The sequence below is a fragment of the Leptidea sinapis genome, chromosome 38 (assembly GCF_905404315.1).
Source record: "Leptidea sinapis chromosome 38, ilLepSina1.1, whole genome shotgun sequence".
In the NCBI taxonomy this organism is placed as follows: Eukaryota; Metazoa; Arthropoda; class Insecta; order Lepidoptera; family Pieridae; genus Leptidea; species Leptidea sinapis.
In genome coordinates, this window is record NC_066302.1 from 7,343,543 (window position 1) to 7,363,647 (window position 20,105).

The window sequence follows — 20,105 nt, forward strand, 5'->3', positions numbered from 1 at the left end:
TTAACACAAAAGTTATTGAGTACAGTAGCTGCATCATCCACACACACCGTAAATAAATAAAGGTATTCTATGAGCATTTTCTAAGCGATTATAAATAACTTTTACTTTCACATAATAACTTTTAAGAATCTGATGCCGAGCCTCCGGCAACAGGATCATCCTGCCACCTTTTATCCCGCACAGCCCCTCTATGTAAATTAACTGTTTGTTGCAGTATTCCCCAACCAATAGGTAAGCCTGAGGGACCTTAAAGCGTTAAGTAGGTATACTTTTCCACCACAAAGGCCGACAACGCATCTCTGGACCTCTGGTATTACGGATGTCCATTGGGGACTGATTTTTCTCTTTATTATTCATGAACCTCGTACGGCTTGCCCGTTTGTGCCTCATATAAATCCGGATCCGGAAAGGTCTCTTTTAGGTAATAATTATTCTATTTTGCGTCCACCCAATAAATTTGGTTGGATTACGAATCCAAGTCTTTACGACGCGTGGGTACGTATTTTAATTAGATCATTGCAGGCGTGGAAAATATTGTTATTGTTTCAATGTATTGATATTTTATGGAAATATTAAAACCGGTTGCTGCTCACGTATGATATAGGTAATGGCGCAATTAGTATCTATCCGACAAACTTACGCCGATATCGTCTTTGTGTAGCTTCGTTTGATAGACAAAATTCACAACGTAAGTTTTTTAATAATTAAATTAAATGTCACACAAACTAGATACTCGACTATTAAAAAAAATAACAATAGATCACGATTGGACACTAAACAATTAAAATTCAATAGGTAATATAAAAGGGCTTCACTATTTTATCGTTATTTATCAGCAGAATATAATGGATTTGTTTTAACATCATTGTAATTATAAGTTCGATTGTTTAGAGTTCGGTAGGTGACATTATAATGAATGCACGTTCCGGTCACATGCAATCGTGCTTGTCTCACGTTAGGTAGAAGTAAAGCGGGGTCGTGAACGCATCGAGTTTGTTTATCATCCGTCTAGATAATTCGAACGAAGTAATATTAAGCTATCAATAAACACTATAATATATTATCCCGCCTACGTAGACGTCTTTCGGAAAGAGTCCACTGTTTCGAATTTCGATACATTTAAAATGGCTGAATGTAAACTGGAGCTTCGAATTGCAACGTACATGTGTCCCACGCATCCTGTCGAGTTATACGAGTTAATATTGCAGTTGTTGGAGGAATCATTAGATTGCTATGCGACATTGCAATATGAGAGTCGCAGTCCAGGGCCAATTCCAGAACGGCCGGATCCATTTGAAACAGATAAAGTCGACATCGGTAAGTTATTCCCGAGTACCCTCAACTCATCAGTTTTTACATTTTATAAAAAAATATTTTGTTTCATTAACTATTCTATTTCATTTATTAAACTTGAAAGTTTAACTTTGCTTCATTTTTTATTTATGTACGATGCCAATAGGTGCTATAATTGATTTAAATAACTACTAACTGAAAAAACCTGACAAAACACTAGATATTGTTGTTATTTTACAACACCAACTGAAATATTGTGTAGATAATTTAAAATTCAGTAAATTTTTGACGCCTTATTAGTGTAAGCAATTTTTTTTTGCGAGTCTTAACGAATGAACCTGAAGGAAATATATATTTTTTACATTTCCAGCTTTTATGACCGCAGCTGCTTATATGAAACTGAGAGCGCGCCAAACAAATAAATTCGTACAATTACTACCAGTTACACCTGTGTTCGCTCATCAGATGAATGTTGAGAACAGACCAGGATATTTTTCAGATGTTATAATTCACGCTGATAAAAGGTAAGGGATCTACTTATTTACCTACCTCAAATAAGATAAAATTAATGGCTGCGAGACGTAATATTACATACCTAACGCCATATATGCCTATAACACAGACGGCGTTGCAAATATTATTTCTTAGCAACCTAAATATATAGTTGGAAAGGTCTTGATGAGACAACCTTAAGGTTGTGAGTTTGGGTTTCTAGGTGGTCGGTATCAAGAGAGATTCAGGTTCAAACATTAACCATAGAGCTATATTGAATTAAGTTTATTCACTTGAACGTGCTAGCAATAGCAGGAGACAGAGTCGTCACTAGTTTCAATATAAAATCAGCAAAACCATTGTTCTAAAATGAAGACTAGTGGAATGCGAATATTAACAACCAATATTAGACACAAACAAGTTTTTTTTAAATATTACTAAATAGACATAAAACATGTACTGCGCTACGAGATTCTCGGTTTATTGACACACAACACTTCGAAAATATACAATGGTTTGAAAGTAAATAGATAAATTAATTGTTATCAGCTGTGTCATGTGTGATAAGACCAAGTACTTCTATTACCTCCCAACCGACATCAATGGCAAGTTTTCATATGTATTGTGCTAATAATTACATATTGTTGCAGGGCACATAATGTAAACACGCTGCTTGACCTGCGTGGGTGTACATTTGCATACAGCGACGAAAATTCTTTAAGCGGAAGCAAAATTGTTCTTAAGACACTTAAGGAGAAAGGCGAGAATGCGGCGTTTTTTGGGTCATATCTAAGTAAGTAAAATATCTAATTACGATGATAACAAAAAATAGATCGAAGTTGAGTGAGCTCCTATCAACTATTTGTACACAGGGTCTGGCTCACATTTGGCCTCTGCTCAAATGGTTTTATCTAAGCAAGCGGAATGGGCAGCGGTCGATTCCACAACTCTACTTTATTCAAAGAAATTTATGCAGGACGGAGGCAAAGAAATCATCACATTAGAAACGTTGGGACGTCTTCCGCCTTATCCTGTCGTATGTAACTCAAGATTATCAGGTTGGTTCATTTTACTCTTTTCTAATTCTGCTTGTAAATGCTTTGAGATTCGATATTAAAAATAAAACCCTATGTTAGAGCTATGACCTAAATATCCAGTTTATGTAAAAGTATAAGAAATGGTGAGGTAGTGGCTAACATTTAACATTTATCAAACTTAAGTAATCCAAATGTTATTTGATGTTATTCAAAACTTACTATTTGTAGTGTAGGAATTATAACAAACATTATTATTAATAGCATTGCGTTTGGTGCATTTGAGCCATATCGAAAGTACTTTGACTCATTGGCTGAAGAAATTGTGGGAGAGTCATTGATTGAAAGTAGTTAGGGCAGCCCCATAAAATTTTTCTCATCATAAGTATTGTTGACAAAACTTTTATAAAAATACCCTCATTATTATGGCCACCAGATAGTTAAAGAAATGTAAATCAACGACACATGTTTTTTATTGGAGCTTTTTAACATTTCTGAATTGTTTAACTGAATCCGGTGCTAATAGTTGTTTATATTTCCAATTCAGAAATCACTTAAATGACTTTATCAGCTTGAGATCTGGTACTCCACCATGTTTGTTCTGTAGCTCAATATTTATAAAAGATCAATGTTAAAACCATAACATGTTACGTTTTCTATTGGAGTAGCTTTCCAGTTCATGTTTCTACAACACCAGGTCCAGAAAAGTAATATTCGTAAATAACGTAATTTTCTAAAAATTTTAAAGTAAAATCGAAAATAAAAATATAACTTAACATATTATATACCCATGTATGTCCATACATAAAACTGTATATGTTGTTCCTAACCAACATCAGATATTAGTGACCAATACCAGATTGATATTTTTTAGAAACCTAATGTTTATGTATAATCCTTATTTGCTTTCTTTACTTATATTTTTTTTCAGATAATGTTAAAAATGGTATAGTGAAAACATTGCTGAGTTTACCTCAAACAAGAGAGTGGAAGAATAAATTTGCAAAGTTCGGAATAATTAAATTTGATACAAACAACGAAAGTACATATGATGGGCCGGCTGCACAGATGTGGTCCATCCAGAAAGAGAAACTCAATGTTAGATATTATTAGACTCCTGCTAGTCATTAGTTTAATATATGTTTTGTATATTTTATATGCTGATTATACACCTAAGAAATAATATTAATATGAAACAAAACTTCATTTTAAAATTAAACAATTTTTTGTATATTTCTATTAAATATGTAAAATATATGCTTGGCTCTTTTTCATTTCTATTATTATATATATAACATAATATTTCCATTATTTTGTTACAATTTTTTGCATTCCATTTTCTCTAACTTCACTTTAAAGTTAATAACATCACCATGTTTTCCATATTGTACTATTATACTTCGTGGTATCATAAGGCTGGCTTGTTTACCCATTGCTAATTGCATTTTTTTTGTTACTAATGCACTATCCTGAAATTATATTTCTCAAAATTATCTCGGAATTCACAATACTGTACTATCTAATAACAACTTGCAAAAGTTTACATTAAAAATCATATAATAATTAATGTACAAATGCAAACATATAATTAGAGGGATTTATTAAACTATTCATCAAATAATAATAATAATAAATAAATGAATCACTAGTATTAATGTGTGAAACACTTATATCAAGTAGAAATGCGAGCCAATTATATGTTACAAATCTCAACTGAAATGGATATTAGAACTTTACTATTGTACTTGAAATTAATATTTAATCACTATTGGATACAAAAATATATCGATATACTTAAATGCTTCCTAAAATAGTTAAATTATAAAAGTGGTAATACTCCATATAATTTCAAAATAAATTAAATTTAACAAAATAATCAATAACACAGGTAACTAACTATGTAATCTACAAGAATTAACAGAGGACACTAAACAACTCCACCGCCATTGATATGATCAATTTCATCCTGTGATAAAGGCAGTCTTCTGTAGCGAGCTGGTAAATCAATATCAGATATAGGGCCTCCACTCATTGCAGCACTAGGTTGTGTCTGTAAATAAATGACAATATTGGTAACTGCATTATGTGAAATAATATGTTGTGCATAATGTAACAACACCTTGTAAACAGAACGGTATTTAATCACCCTTATAACGATAATCTAATCATATGACTTCCTTTAATAAGTGATTATTGGTTAGGTAATCATTACAGGGCTATATTAAGGATTGAATATATCTGGAAAGCACTGCGAGTTATATTTTATTAAAAGGGTATTAAAACAAAAGTTAACAAACTTGTTGAGGTGCAGCTGCTGATCCTGATGTCGCTGGTGGGGCTCGAGGGGCTGATGCTCCACTGCCTTTACGAAATTTAATGACAGGGACCCGAGACAATACATGGGTAATTCGAACCATTGCTTTATAAATTTATAGTTTTTATACAAAAGTTTTTAATATAGGTTATTGTCGTCTTCCGATATCTAAACAACTTTTAAATACAAAATAATTTAATAATAAATAATAATATGTATACCACAGATGACAGATAATAATAATTTATTAAATTGAAATGTGAAGTTTGAAATGTGAACATGTAGAATGAAGATTTCATTAACATAGAGTAATTTTTATTTGATCAATACTAACGTCAGTTTGATAATATATCTATGGTTCTACTCCTATCCGGTTTTACTTTTTTTATTTAGTGTATCGCTTTTAAGTTCTCGTGTGATATGTTTTTATTATACTCTGTGTCACTATTCAGTACATACATACATCATACCAACAAGGTGGACGAGGGATACGGCCACTGAGTTTTTCACAGGGAATATTTCACCTGCAGTTTATCAAATAAACGCAACTACCTACAGTAACTTTTAAAGTTTGATACAATTTTCAAAACCTTTAATGAGAAAAAAGGAAACATGCTTGGGCAACAGAAGGTAAGGCGGGATGTTCTTGCGGAGACAGTGAAACAAGCGATACCATTATTTAAACCTCCACTAATTCTGTCCAGACCCGAAGGTAATATTTTTATTGGATGGATTAATATACAAAGATAACCAGATAGGACCATTTATCGTATACGAACAACATGAAAAAATAATAACCAAATGACAGTACATTTGGCAAGTTCTACAAAATACCATTTGAAATATCTGGTTTTGTAAAAAGGATAAGAAGAAACAGAACATGTAATGTAATATAATTTATCCTTCATTGCTTTTAAGTTCTGCTTCACATTTTAAGTAAAATATAAGAAAGGGAATATTTATCAACATCTGGATTTGGAGCGGTCCTCCACAGTGCGGATTTCAAGGAGCTTTCTTCCACGTACTACAAAGCTGTGGAATGAGCTTCCTTGTGCGGTGTTTCCGGGACGATACGACATGGGTACCTTAAAAAAAAGCGCGTACTCCTTCCTTAAAGGCCGGCAAAATTTTCATTAAGATCCCTGATTCATTTAAGATGTTACCCTTTTCAAGTTTTAAAATAACCTAGCGTTGGCTTCTTCAAAACATTTTATTCTATAGTAGAGTTTATTGACCACAAAAAGTAGAGGTTTTTGACATTGCATTCCGTAGACATTCCGACATTGTATTCTTATCTTGACTTAATATTTTTTTTACAAATAATTGTAATAAAAATTATTGACCAAGACCAAGTTGGCATGCTAATTAGGAGATACTTTTAAGACCAAATTTGTACCACCCTATTTAATACCAAATGAATAAATATGAATTTCGCGTTGGCAGAATTTCAAAAATAGAAATAGATTTTTTCCTACAACCAAACCATGGCTGCACTGCAATATTAGGGATAGAGGAAAAATTTTGGATTAGGGATCACTATCTGTGCGACTATGGCCTCACACACATTTCCCTCGCCTAGATGAGGGAAATGTGGACCCTGGATCACACTTCAGGGTATATAATATTGTTACAGCTAACGTTATGAACATCTCCCTAGTCTCAGTCTATATTCTTCATCCTCAGTCAACTATGATTGCAGATATTCTCCTTTGAATTCCATCTATTCCACCTCCCATCATTATTATGGGACATTTTAATGCGCATCAAACTTCAAGGGACTGAAGCAACACTGATTATTTTGCCCTCTCTGTGATGGAAGTAATTAATAATAAAAGTAGCCTCTGCATTTATTTTCGGCATATTTCTGCCGTGAAGCAGTTAGGTATGTGTCAGCATTAGTGTGTTACGGTAAGTAAGTAAGTAAGATCTTTATTTGTTGACTAGGGTAATAAATAAATAAATGCTTTATTTTGCTAGAAAACATGTAACAATAGGTGTAAATAGTTTTGATGTATCAATGTTATCAGCCATTTCTGGCATGCAAAATTATTATTAACAAAATTCTAGTTATTATTATAATTGATTAACAAACTCTTAAAATATTTTAAGCACTTAGGTTAGTATAAATTATAATTATTATTTTTAAATGTCATTATTTAAAGACTAGAATTAATATATATTTTAAAGTCAATTTAATTTAACCTAATGTGTCAACATTTCATTTATGGAATAAAAACATTTATCTATAAACCATGTAAAAAGATTACTTAAACTAAATTGTATAAATGAGGTTTTTTTAATATTAACTTGAAGATTATTATCCTCTACCCAATTTACCACTGTATTAATTTCACTTTCATAAATATCAATCTCATTTTTATTATTACATGTCATAATTATTGATATCTCATCGGCGAATAAATAACAGTCATTTTTTGTCACACCTGCCTAGTGTGTCATTAATATAAATTAAAAATAATAATGGTCCAAGGACGCTTCCTTGCGGAACACCAAATCTATTTAATTTAAAGTTTGATTGTTGGGCAATTATGGTAGCCTTTTCGTCGATGGAATTGATCTCCACACATTGCTTACGGACTTTTAAGTAACACTCCATCCAGTTAAGAGCTGGTCCTCTAACGCCATTTTGCTCCAATCTATCCAAAAAGATGGTGTGTGATACGAAGTCAAAAGCCTTGCTCATATCAAAAAATATTACACACGTTGGTTTTTTTGAATCTATATTTTCTGCTATTTTGTTAACCAGTTTAAATGCATCTAATGTTGTCGACTTGTTTTTTTGAAAGCTAAATTGTTGCTTGTTTATTATATTATTTTTTGTAAAAAAAATTGTTAAACGGCCATACATTGCTTTCTCAAAGACTTTTGAAAAAATAGATAGGAGTGCAATTGGGCGGTAGTTATTATTGCCCTGTACTTTCCCCGGGGCGTAAAAAGAATAGGGGAGTCCCAGGCCCATGGGTGTCGTATGTCGCATGACCGAGGACAAACGAGGCAGAAACAACACGGCACCCCGCTCCACGCTCAACGTGAACTTTTGCAATATCAGGGGAATTCACTCCAATTTAAACGCCGTCCACCACCACCTTGAGACGGCGCAGCCGGCTTTGTGTTTCCTTACGGAGACGCAGATATCTCGACCTAGCGATACGTCATATTTAACGTACCCCGGGTACAAAATTGAGCACAATTTTTTGCCTCATGCCGGGGTATGTGTGTACGTTAGGGAGGATATCTGCTGTCGCCGTCTAGGCAATTTTGAGGGTAGGGACCTGTCTACTCTCTGGCTCCACGTAGATTTAGAGGACCCCGTCCGTATCTATGCGTGTATCTACAGGTCCCATAATGGTAACGCAGAAACCGATCATCTCATGGGCTGCGTTCAAGCGGCAATTGACGACGTGCTTGCACAGATCCCCTCCGCTGAAATCGTAGTCTTGGGTGATTTCAACGGGCACAATGCCGAATGGCTTGGATCACGTACCACAGACTACGCAGGGCGATCTGTGCATAATTTTGCATTGGCGTATGGTCTGTCCCAATTGGTTGAGTCGCCAACGCGGCTCCCGGATGTGGATAGCCACATGCCGTCCTTATTAGATCTTATGCTGACTACACATCCCGATGGTTACCAGGTCTTTGTCGACGCCCCTCTCGGAACGTCCGACCATTGCCTGGTCAGGAGTGGCCATCTGGAGGGCAAAGCCAAATTGGCTTCGAAGAAGCTGGGCGTCATCAATAGAGCACGGCAATACTTCAAGCCCGCCCACATTCTAGCGCTCTACAAAGCGCAGGTCCGGCCACACATGTAGTATTGCTGTCATCTCTGGTCTGGCGCACCCCAGTATCTGCTCGATCCATTTGACCGCGTGCAACGTAGAGCAGCTCGAATTGTCGGGGACTCAGTGCTCTGTGAACGGCTGGATCTCTTGGCGTTGCGTAGAGACGTCGCATCATTGTGTGTCTTCTACCGCATTTATCACGGGGAGTGTTCCGAAGAGCTGTTAACCCTGATTCCTGCCGCCGAATTCCACCTTCGCACGACACGCCACAAGTTTGGATTTCATCCCCACCATCTGGATGTGTGGCGGTCCTCCACAGTGCGGTTTTCAAGGAGCTTTCTCCCTCGTACTACAAAGCTATGGAATGAGCTTCCTTGTGCGGTGTTTCCGGGACAATACGACATGGGTACCTTCAAAAAAAGCGCGTACACCTTCCTTAAAGGCCGGCAACGCTCTTGTGATTCCTCCTCGTTCGGTTCACACAAAGTATGTAGGTATTCTAAATTTTTTGATCCTATCCCTTGTTAATATACAAACACCACCCCTTCTTTTTATTCTACTGTAATTTGATGCTAACAGATACCCATTTAGTTTTATATTACTTTCATGCCCTTTTGGAATGAATGTTTCCGTGAAGCATAGTATGTCAATTTTATCTGTATTTTGCAGATCTTCAACCATGATTTCTATTAAGTCTTTCTTTGCTAGAAAGCCAGCAACATTTTGGTGAAGAACTTTACAAATGCATGTTGAATTATTAATTTTTGGCACGAAAAAACAGTTTTTCCCCATTTTTGCTGTCATCAACTTTATTTGGTTTAAAATAAAAAGGAATTGTTCCCTTCTTTGGTGCATCCTGAGATCAAGTTAAAGTTTGATCATTTTTTGAAGTTACGTCATGAGTCACTTTCTTAAAATAATATGGTATCGTTCCTTTTAATGTGGAACGATTTATGTGTCTTTGTTTTTTGAAATTCAAAAACCTTTTATTGTAGTCTATTTGGTCAATTACGAGATTTATTTTATGGCACATATTATACGGCGTGTTATTTCGATAAATGTTTTCATCGAGATTAAGAAACGTACAATCAGGAAACTTGTTACATATCAATCGCAACATGTCATTAAGTTTCAGTTCATTCAAATGCCTACTGAAAGTCACACTAGTTACAATAATATGGACTTGTGGTAGAGAATTTATTTATGTATATAAGTCAGATAATATTTTAATTGGATCACAGTCATTTTCACCTACAGTTAATATTAATTTGTCGTTACAGGAAAAATCATACAACTCACAAGATTTGAGGATGTCCCCTGTCGTTGCATCGGGTTTGATGAACGCTTCAATTGTATATTTTTCATACGGATTGGTTCTTCTCGACTGAATGAGCGCTGAGGATAAATTTTGAGATTGTTGACTTCCTATAATGTAAATTTTTTTTCCTGATTTTCTTTGAATATTGGTACTTTTTTGAGCGAGTTTTTCATTCAATTCAGAATTTAGTGGTACTGCTGGTGCATTTTCTAAATTAACTGGTATTTGTTCTATTGCTTTATGAGATATTATATTGTTTTGTATAGAGGATTTTACTGACGGTGTGCGTTTAGATTTCTTTGTCTTCGTTCGTAGCGGTGTGGAGTTGATTGAAGAATTACCGTCGCTTAGCAATGTTTAAGTAATTTTATTTGTTTTTCATTTTCATCAATTAACTTTCTTTGTTTTGTGTTTTCTATATTTAGTTTGGCAATTTCTTCATGAGCACTTTCTAATTGCCCAGATAGGGTTGCTAAGTCCTGTTTAAGATCTAAAACCTGTGAGCTTTCGACAGTACCAAGATCTGGTAAACTACATGTGCTGACATCTCTGAATGTAGAATTATGTAGGTCTTCCATTGAACTACAAAATGTTATATTTTCTAATGATTGATTATGTAGTGTGAGAGTATTCTTGCTGGATAAATTACTAATATTTGAAATGGTTTTAACTAACGAGATACTTTGTGTCAGCTGTTCAGTATTTGAAAGATTTTTTATTTCCTGTGTAGAGCTTTTCCTACATTTATGACATTTCCATTTGAGTCTCTTATCGGTCGACATTGAATTGTATCTTTTTAAAGTAATGCTAGCACATTTTAAGTAAAACGTATTATTGCAATTAGTAAATTCCAAATATTCTTTCACTTTTATAGTGTGTGTGCATGTTGCGCAGATATTCCTTCGTTTTGATCTGGTATACATCCTGCTATAATATTATTTGCAATAAGAAAATATTATGATCTATGCTCAATCAATTATATCAATTATTTACAAAAAAGCCTTAATAAAAATTAAAATACAAAATAAATTATGTACCTATAAGGATTCAAATAAAATGCCAATGAAATAAACAACAATAAAATTAAAATTGGCCAAAACATATAAATAAAAACACGTTATATCTACAAAAATGAAAAAAAAAAACATACAAGATTCGAACCGTAATCATCAACACGTTAGTCCGATGTCAAACGATAAAGCTATTCAATAATTAATAACCGGGTTGAAATGTGTGAATCTAAGTTCACAAGCCCACGTCAAATATAGGCTCAGACGTCATAAAGATTAAGCGCGGATTTTGAACTACCGTCGCAAGTAATTTTACACCAACACAAACTTACTTAGTGTCTTTGAGCGCAAAATCACAATGGTTGAATTTAGTTAAATAATGCCGTCACTGTTGGTTCCACGTTGTAATGAATAGCCCTTGTGTTTGTTGTGTTTGTTTAATTATTACAATAGTTATCAATATCACCTTGTTGTAACAGTAATCTAATGAAACCTAATGAAAGTGCCGGATGAAACGGTTAATTTCTGTGGAGTAACGCCTGTATTTGAAGCATCGATACTAAACTTCCTTATAAAACTAATGTAAAACAGACTTGATTTATAATTTTTACTTATATTTTGACTTCGACTTTTACGGAGACAACCGCTCACTGACACCATGACACTCGAAACACAATATTGAAATATTAATACTAACTCGATGAAATAAGGATTCTATAAACTGGATTGTCACACACTTTAAATTTAACTTCAAAATTTAGTATTTTACACCGTAAACATTCTCACACTACTCAAAATAATTAAATACAATTAAAGTGTTAGGGAGCACTCAAGAAACACGTCACTTTGTCAAAACACGTCACTATGTACACAATACATTATAGATACATTATTTAAATACATTTTAGCTCTCCAAGTCGTGCCCGTTATTGAGCATACAAATATTTGACATATAGATATTATAATGAAATCATAATAATTATCATAAAACAAAATTGATTACATCATGAAATAAAGTTAAATTAAATTAATTGTATCATAAAGTTAAAAATAAGAGCGACCATATCATTAAAAGTTATTATAAATGTCATAGTTAAATAAAAAATTATTTTCAAAATACGCAGTTACTAAATACGTATTTGTCAATTTTACTTCAAGGCTTCAAAGTCATTTTCTATTAAAAATTCACTGATCTTATAATAACATTTATGCGCTAAATATATTTTAAGTGTATGTTTAAATTCCCTTTTAGGCCAGTTTCTCACATGCTCTGGTAATTTATTATAAATTTGTTGTGCCATGCAGATTATACTTGAGTGTTTTAAAGTGGTGTTTGATTTCTCCAGACATAAGCTCTAATTCTCTAATTTCTCGTTTGGCCTTCGGATCTCGTTTTGTAAAGGTGGGGGTTGTCTTTTACGAAGACAGCTACTTCTAGAATATATAGCGCAGGTAACGTTAAAATACTGTGTTTTTTAAAGTAGGGTACGCAACTTTCTGTTCTTTTTAATTTAAACATAGCTCTTATACAGCTATTTTGTGAAAGAAGTACTGCATGGCCTCCGCTACTGTTGCCCCAAAATATAATACCGAAGCGAAGTATAGACTCAACTAACCCGTAATATGCAGACAGTAGGGCTTTTATATGGGTAATCTTGGATAGATGAATTAGTGCGTATGCCTGCGAGTTCACCCATTTTACAATTGTATCCGTCTGTTGATTCCAGGTTAGTGTGTTTAGGCATATCATTTATATATAACAAAAAGAGCAAAGGGCCGAACACACTTCCCTGTGGAACGCCTCGGAAAACTGTGAGCTCTGAAGATTGTGATTTCATTTTTCCTTTTTTCACAGATGCGCATTATCTCCGTATGCTGCTTTCTACCACATATATACGACTTTAACAAGTTAAAAATATTTCCTCTAAGACCATATTTCTCTAATTTATATAGTAAAATTTTATGGTCCACTAAGTCAAAGGCCTTGGTCATATCCATATAAAGCGCACATATTGGTATTCGTTCGTCTACAGAATTAACAATTATTTTTAAAAAATCGTAAATTGCCATGTTAATTGTTTTACTTTTCTGATATCCTTTTTGTTCCTTTGCTAAGGCGTCATTTTTAACTAAATAGTTATAGATTTCCTTATATATTATATTATTATTAAATAAATTATTATTATTATTATAAAAATATATAATTTAACCTTTTCAAAAAATTTAGAGAAAATTGGTAACAGTGCGATTGGACGGTAATTTTTCAATTCTTCTGTATTGCCCTTCTTATAAAGAGGTTTTATCACGGCATGTTTCAATTTTTCTGGAAAAACTCCGTGCACTATACTCAAATTAACTATATGGTTCAGCGGTTCTGAGAGATAATGAGCAACATACTTAATTACTTTTGTGGGGATGCCATCATAACCTACACTGTGTGTGTTTTTTAGTGATTTTATAATTTTAACAATCTCTTGAGGTAGAACCGGACCCATAAACATTCTAGTTGTTGTGCCCGGTACCTTGCATCTTCATCAACTTTGAAAATTTGGTGAAGAATCTTGTGACTGATTTACAAAGTATTCATTAAAAGTCGATGCAATGTCTTGTGATTGAGTTATGATTGTTAATATTAGTAATGTAATTTTTCGGATAGTTGTATTTCGGTCTATTAATTATTGCCCACGTTGCTTTTGATTTATTTTCAGAGTTGTGTATTTTATAAGTATTTTGCTGTAGTTGTGTCAATTTAATTATGTTTTTTAGTTTACGTGATAGTGTTTTAAATTTTTTCTTTTTCTCGATTTCATCTTTTTTAGCTTTCCGATATTCCCATAGTAGGTTTCGTTTTCTTTTACTACATAGTCGAATACCTTTACTTATCTAATTGGGTTTTATTTGACTTCTTATTGTCTTTGTTATAAATGGAAAGCATAAGTCAAAAAATAATTTAAATATGTCAATAAACGTGTCATCTAAAACTAAAACTTGATGATATGAAAGATTTTCCATGCAATGTTTAAATTTTTCCAAGTTATCCTTACTATAGTCACGTACCTTGATCCGCCAGTATGAAATTCTACATGTCTTTTTAACTTCAAATATGATAATTTGAGCATTATGATCTGATAGGTAAAAGTCGATTGTTTTGCTTTTACATATTTGTTTCAAATTGTGTACAATATTATTTAGACATGTTCCTGATGCAGGTCTTGTGACTTCTCGAAATTGTGGTTTTAAATTAAAATTAAGTAGAAAATTTTCAAAATCGCGTGCATGTTTTGTGTTAATCAAAATATCTATATTGTAGTCACCACAAACAACAATTTTTCTATGAGATGAAGTATTCAACTTTCGCAAAATATGCTCAAAACGTTCATAGATATATAAATATCTCTATAACATCTCTATAAATACATAAAACTACTATATTATGATCAAGAAGATCAATAGCGCAGCACTCAAATATGCCCTTTATTGACATTTCTGATACAAATAAGATTTCTTTGTATTTTAAGCTAGACGTCACAAGAATACAAGCACCAACTTTACTCATATCATGACGCGAATAACATGCAGCCAAATGAAAGTTTGGAACTAAAAGAGAATTTTCACAGCCTAACATTATATTATGTTCTGTTATACAAAGGATGTCTACATTTATATTCTCATTACTTAATTCATCAAGATGTACTGTTAATATGTCCGATTTAGAGATAAGTCCAGCTATATTTTGGTGTACAATGCAAATACTATTATAAACGAAAAAAACCCGACATATTTTCTTCGTGCTGTTTGTTGTTTGTTTTATCAGTAAATCCATCAACTTGGATTTGCATATTATTAACTAATTGTCCTAATCCTTATATAATTTTTATTCCATTGTTATTAATCGATCCATAGCTTTTGGAGAACATGGTATAATCATAAGACAGGTTCAAATTTGAGTCGAATAAATATGCATAATGATGATTTTCGATATCCTGGTATAATAAGTTGTTGAATAAATCTATTCTGCCATTATAAAAAGATGTATATTTTCCGCATTTAAAAGTTGGCAGGCAGATTATTACGTTGGTATGTGCTATTGCTTGTAGTTGTTCCCTAATAGATTTTATTACTTCATGCAAGTTTTTTTGATTTACTAAAATCGGTGTCACCAATCATAATGATGCAATAGTCGTTGTCATTGAATTTATCTAGCTTTTTGTTTAAACTATTTATTAATTGACTGGTACTAGCATTTGTTTTCTTGTAATGGCAGATGTCGAAGCCTTCAAATTGTTCTTGAGCTGTATTCAAAATGTTATTTCTCGTAGAAGACAAAATGCATATTTTTGGCTTCTGTACTTTATATTCATTAGTGGATTTATAGTCTAGAGCATTAGGTTGAACAGTTTCTATAATTTTCCCTTTTGACGTCAAATTTTGATCCATAGTAACCATATTTTTTGGAACATTTTGCTTTTTTTTCTTAGATTGTACTTTTGGAGTCTTGCATTATGTGTCATAAATTCATTTTTTTTTTCATATTCTTCTAATTTGGCTTTAAGTTCAAAGTTTTCGTGTAGTAGTAACTCGATTTGATGATCAGCGGAGTCTAATTTGGTTTGCAAAGTTTCGTTTTTTTCTTTCAGTTTCTTAAACTTGCTACTTGTATTATGTTTTACTATCGGGCAGCTTCTATTGAGGGTAATTTCTGTGTCTGTTGTCTGAATCTTCATTTAAGAGGGATTCAAAGCAATTACAAGTGGAGACATTTACGATACATTTTTTCCGTTTAGTAATATTCTCATGCTCTGCAGTAGGTGATGATGGCACATTTTCGGGATTGCCAGAATTTGAAACGCTAAGTGGCAAATCACAGTCCAGCAGGACTGCGGTGGAAAATTAGTCGCTTGACTTGATGATGGTGTACTTGTAAAATTTTGTGATGTAATTAATGTTTTCTCTTTTTTAGCTGACCTTAAGTTTAATTCAATTTCAGCACAAATTGATTGTTTATCAATACTAGTTTTTGTTTGATTAGTTGGTGTCAGATCAGGCGTGCTAGAATGGGTGCAGAGTTGACATTTCCATTTTCCTTTAGATTTTATAGTCATAGTTCTGTAATGTTGCACTGACACATTTTTGGTGCATGTGACATCAAAGTATTTCTTACAGTTTGTACACTTTAGATGTTCTTTATCTATTTTTTTTTTTACATATTTCGCACTTCATTAATGTTATTACTTTAGTAGGAGGCATGTTTATTCGGTTTGGTCGTCGATTGAAATATCAAAATATATGAATTGTTGTCAATGACATGCCGTAAACGCCTCAATCTGCCAAATAATAATCACTATAATTTCACGAAAAAGGTCGAACTTTTTTTACGATTACCGTCAATTTTTAAAATACTCGTTACTTAATGTTGTTCAATTCACTTAATTTAACTATTTAACACTACACTTTAATCAAACACTTTGTCTATCAAGAATATAATATCGTTTTATATCATTAATAACTATCAGTTTACAGAATGCCGCGGTTAAATAATTATATTTAATAGAACTTGTGACGTGTACGTGAACTTGACTCTGAGTCAAATAATATATTATATTGTTTTCATTACAAAAAACAAAATACTTTCCTTATAATCTCCTTCAATCAGCTGTCTGCAATGTAACTTTAGGTAGTTATATTACAACAAGTAGCTCAGCGTTTGAAGGATGACGTAATAGCTCCGAGCACAACAACACTAAACTTTAATTTCACTTTTTACTTTATTTATCAATTATCAAGTTTTTCTAACAATATATATATTTTATTGGGGTGGAAACTATACTTTTAAACTTAATTCACTCATGTATGTGCACTATTTCTTTTTATTTAAATTTTTAACACTACGTCAATGTTAACACTCGCTTAGCGCGCTCCTGTGCACGGCCTGAATATAGATAGGTACGAGATATTACTGGGCAAATGAGACTTAACATCTTATGTCTCAAGGTTTGTGTTTTTCAAGAATCCTGAGCGGCACTGCATTTTAATGGGCAGGGCGTATCAATTACCATAAACTGAACGTCCTACTCGTCAGCATGCAGTAGATAACTATTAACTATATGAAATTAAGAAATGCTATAATTAACGTAATGGCACCAATATTTGACACTTGTAGAAGTTCATGTTTTTCTTTCTAAAATTAAAAATATTTTTATCATGTTTTAAAACAAAATTGATATTGAATACGGTAAAATATGTACTTGAGATATAAATCGTCTATATTAAATTTTTGAAATATGATGCAGATGAGTAATAAATAAAAAAAATATACGTATTTTAAATATCTCCAATTTTCGACATTAGCACTCCAATAGTCAACACCCAGTTACTGACAATTACCAGTTATCGTCACCCAGTGTTCGACTATATTACCTGGTAACATACATTATGTTTTAAGTATAATATCTCAAAATGTATTTGTACCTAAACCTGTAAACACCTTTTTTAGAGTACAAACTCTAAAAAAGGTGTTAAGGTTACATCTTTTCTCAAGCTTTCAACCTTGCCTGGAAAATATTCCCCTTCATATGTAATTATTACGAAACTTCCAATCGTATACTTCTTGTTTTCCTTTAATTTAATAGCATTTGAAGATGTAAATGTGTTACGTAAAAATAAATTCTCTAAGGCTGAGTCTAAAGAATTAGGCTCATCATAACTAACATCACTTTCAGCGTACGAAACCTTCATATCGGAGTCTGAAGTCAATTCTTCTTGAATAATCGTCTTTCTCTTAACTTTTGTTTTAGCTGTTTTTATTTTGTGTAAGTTTTATTTTTCTTATCTTTGGCTAACTGTTCCTTTAATTTCAAATTTTCTATTCTCTGTTTTGCTCTTTCTTCCTTTTTCTTGTTGTTTTCTATTTTTCTCAGCCGCTTTCTTCTCGTAATAAAGCTCTCTCTCGCAATAAAGCGTAATAAATCTCTTTCCAAGCTAAACCTGTTACTGTTGTAAAGATGTGTAGAGTTTGGGTATAGAGCAAAGATCTCAATGCCATTTTGGGAGCAAAAATTAGATAAGTGCAGCATGACGTGTGATTTGTGACCATCCTTAACGAGTAAAATTCACAGAATGTGCTGCTGCACATCTATCCACTCTCCGACTTACCTATTGCCCAGTCATCAGGAACACTGGCAGCAATGGACGACGCAATTAGTTCATAATTAAAAACGATCATCGGAGGGGCAAGGTCTCCGGCTGCATTTTCTGTGATAAGGACGGTAAGATTGTCCTTATCATCCCCACAGCTACTATACAGGTGTTTCTCTCCTTTTTGGTGATTACTCGATCAGGTTTGGGCGACAAAAAAAACGCGCTTTCGTCTGTATTAAATGACCTGTGTGGATTGTTTAGAATAGTTTTGAAGTTATGTTCATCCACAAAACTTTCTATTTCATTAAACCAGGTCTTGATGTTACTCTCAGACACGTTATCTCGAGCTCTAGGTCAGTTATCTGGTACCCTTTGTGACAAGTTTGGATGCCTTTTGATGAACGACTGAAAACATTTTTACCAGGCCTATTATTAGTAAATGGGTTTGGCCTGTTTTGATTAATAATATTTCTTTGCACACTGTCCAGTAGAGAATCCTTATTAAGTGGAATACGTTTTTCAGACAACTTTACTAAACATCTTTCCAGAATATCTTCTTCTAATTTCGTCAAAATAGTACTTGGCCCCATGGCGCAACCTATTGGAGTTTTTCCAGTTATTTTGTCATGAAGCGTAATCCTAGGTACTCCGAAACGTTGGGCAGCCACTGCAATCACTTTTCACCATTACTTCCAGCCTCAATTGCTTTCTCTATTTGATCGGAAGTGTAGTTTTTTCTCTGAGCCATCTGCAAGAACCAATTATCGACACATTGTAACTCCAATAATCGACCTCGTGTCGGTTACTGGTAACTATACAGATCTATACAGTAACTATACAGATATGATCAACTTATTAAAAATATCTAACAGTTCAGAAAAAAACCAAAGGACAATATTCTCTTCATAAATATAATATTAAAAAAAAAATATTATCGACACTTGTCGATAATTGGAGGAAGTCAATTTATGAGAACCAGTAAACGAAATCAGCATTTTAAGTCGAAAAAAATAACCTCTAAATTTTAGTTACAACTAAAATCGTTACTATAATCCCCATAACATGCCGTAAAAAACACAAAATTAACATAAGTTTTAACACGTTAAGATAATGAACAAAACATTGTACTTACTTTCCTAAAGATTCCGCTTAGAAATGTTTTTGTTTGAAGAGGAACACTAGCCAGACTCAGATCTCACGCGGCTATTTTTAGAGAAAATAGCGGATTTCTTTCAAGTGTCACTAGATGACAGCAGGAAGCATATAGTCTACGATATAGAGTAGCCATATTAGAAAATCAATTTCCTACTCTTATTTTCTTGAATTACAAAAAAAAAAACGATCGTTGGTCCTTGTCGGTGATAACTAAGTATATTTCAAAAAACCTATTTCAAATTCAAATAGTAATTCAATACTCCTTGGTGGGATGATGAGTGTACTGCTGCTGCTAAAAAAGAAAAATTATCTGGAAAACAAAAATTACAATAAAAACATGACTATTCCTAACTATAGACATTAAAAAAGTAGCTGTTAAAGCTACTTATTCAGAAAAAGAAAAAACAAGGATGGATTAACTCTTGCCAGAATTGTCTCCCAGCACTTCATCCTCAATTGTTTGCGTGCAAATTAAACAATTTTAAGGTTCATATTGTGCTCAAGAGTAGGGTAAGGTGGGGCACATTGTTGCAAAAAAAACAATAGCGA

At 33.2% G+C, this 20,105-nt stretch overlaps 2 protein-coding genes across 2 annotated transcripts; one reads left to right on the plus strand and one right to left on the minus strand.

Annotated features, from left to right (window-relative positions):
• Positions 1-828: 828 nt before the first annotated feature.
• LOC126975959 (uncharacterized) lies at positions 829-4,088 on the plus strand. The gene is made up of 5 exons (XM_050824087.1): positions 829-1,317; positions 1,664-1,817; positions 2,436-2,578; positions 2,658-2,843; positions 3,751-4,088. Exons 1-5 carry the CDS (start codon positions 1,125-1,127, stop codon positions 3,930-3,932), a joined length of 858 nt encoding a protein of 285 aa, XP_050680044.1. The 5' UTR covers positions 829-1,124; the 3' UTR covers positions 3,933-4,088.
• Positions 4,089-4,644: 556 nt separating this feature from the next.
• LOC126975961 (uncharacterized) lies at positions 4,645-5,420 on the minus strand. Its single transcript, XM_050824089.1, has 2 exons — positions 5,117-5,420; positions 4,645-4,869 (listed from the first exon to the last, which is right to left on the minus strand). The coding sequence occupies exons 1-2, from the start codon at positions 5,234-5,236 to the stop codon at positions 4,747-4,749; spliced, it is 243 nt and encodes an 80-aa protein (XP_050680046.1). The 5' UTR covers positions 5,237-5,420; the 3' UTR covers positions 4,645-4,746.
• Between the last annotated feature and the right edge of the window lie 14,685 nt (positions 5,421-20,105).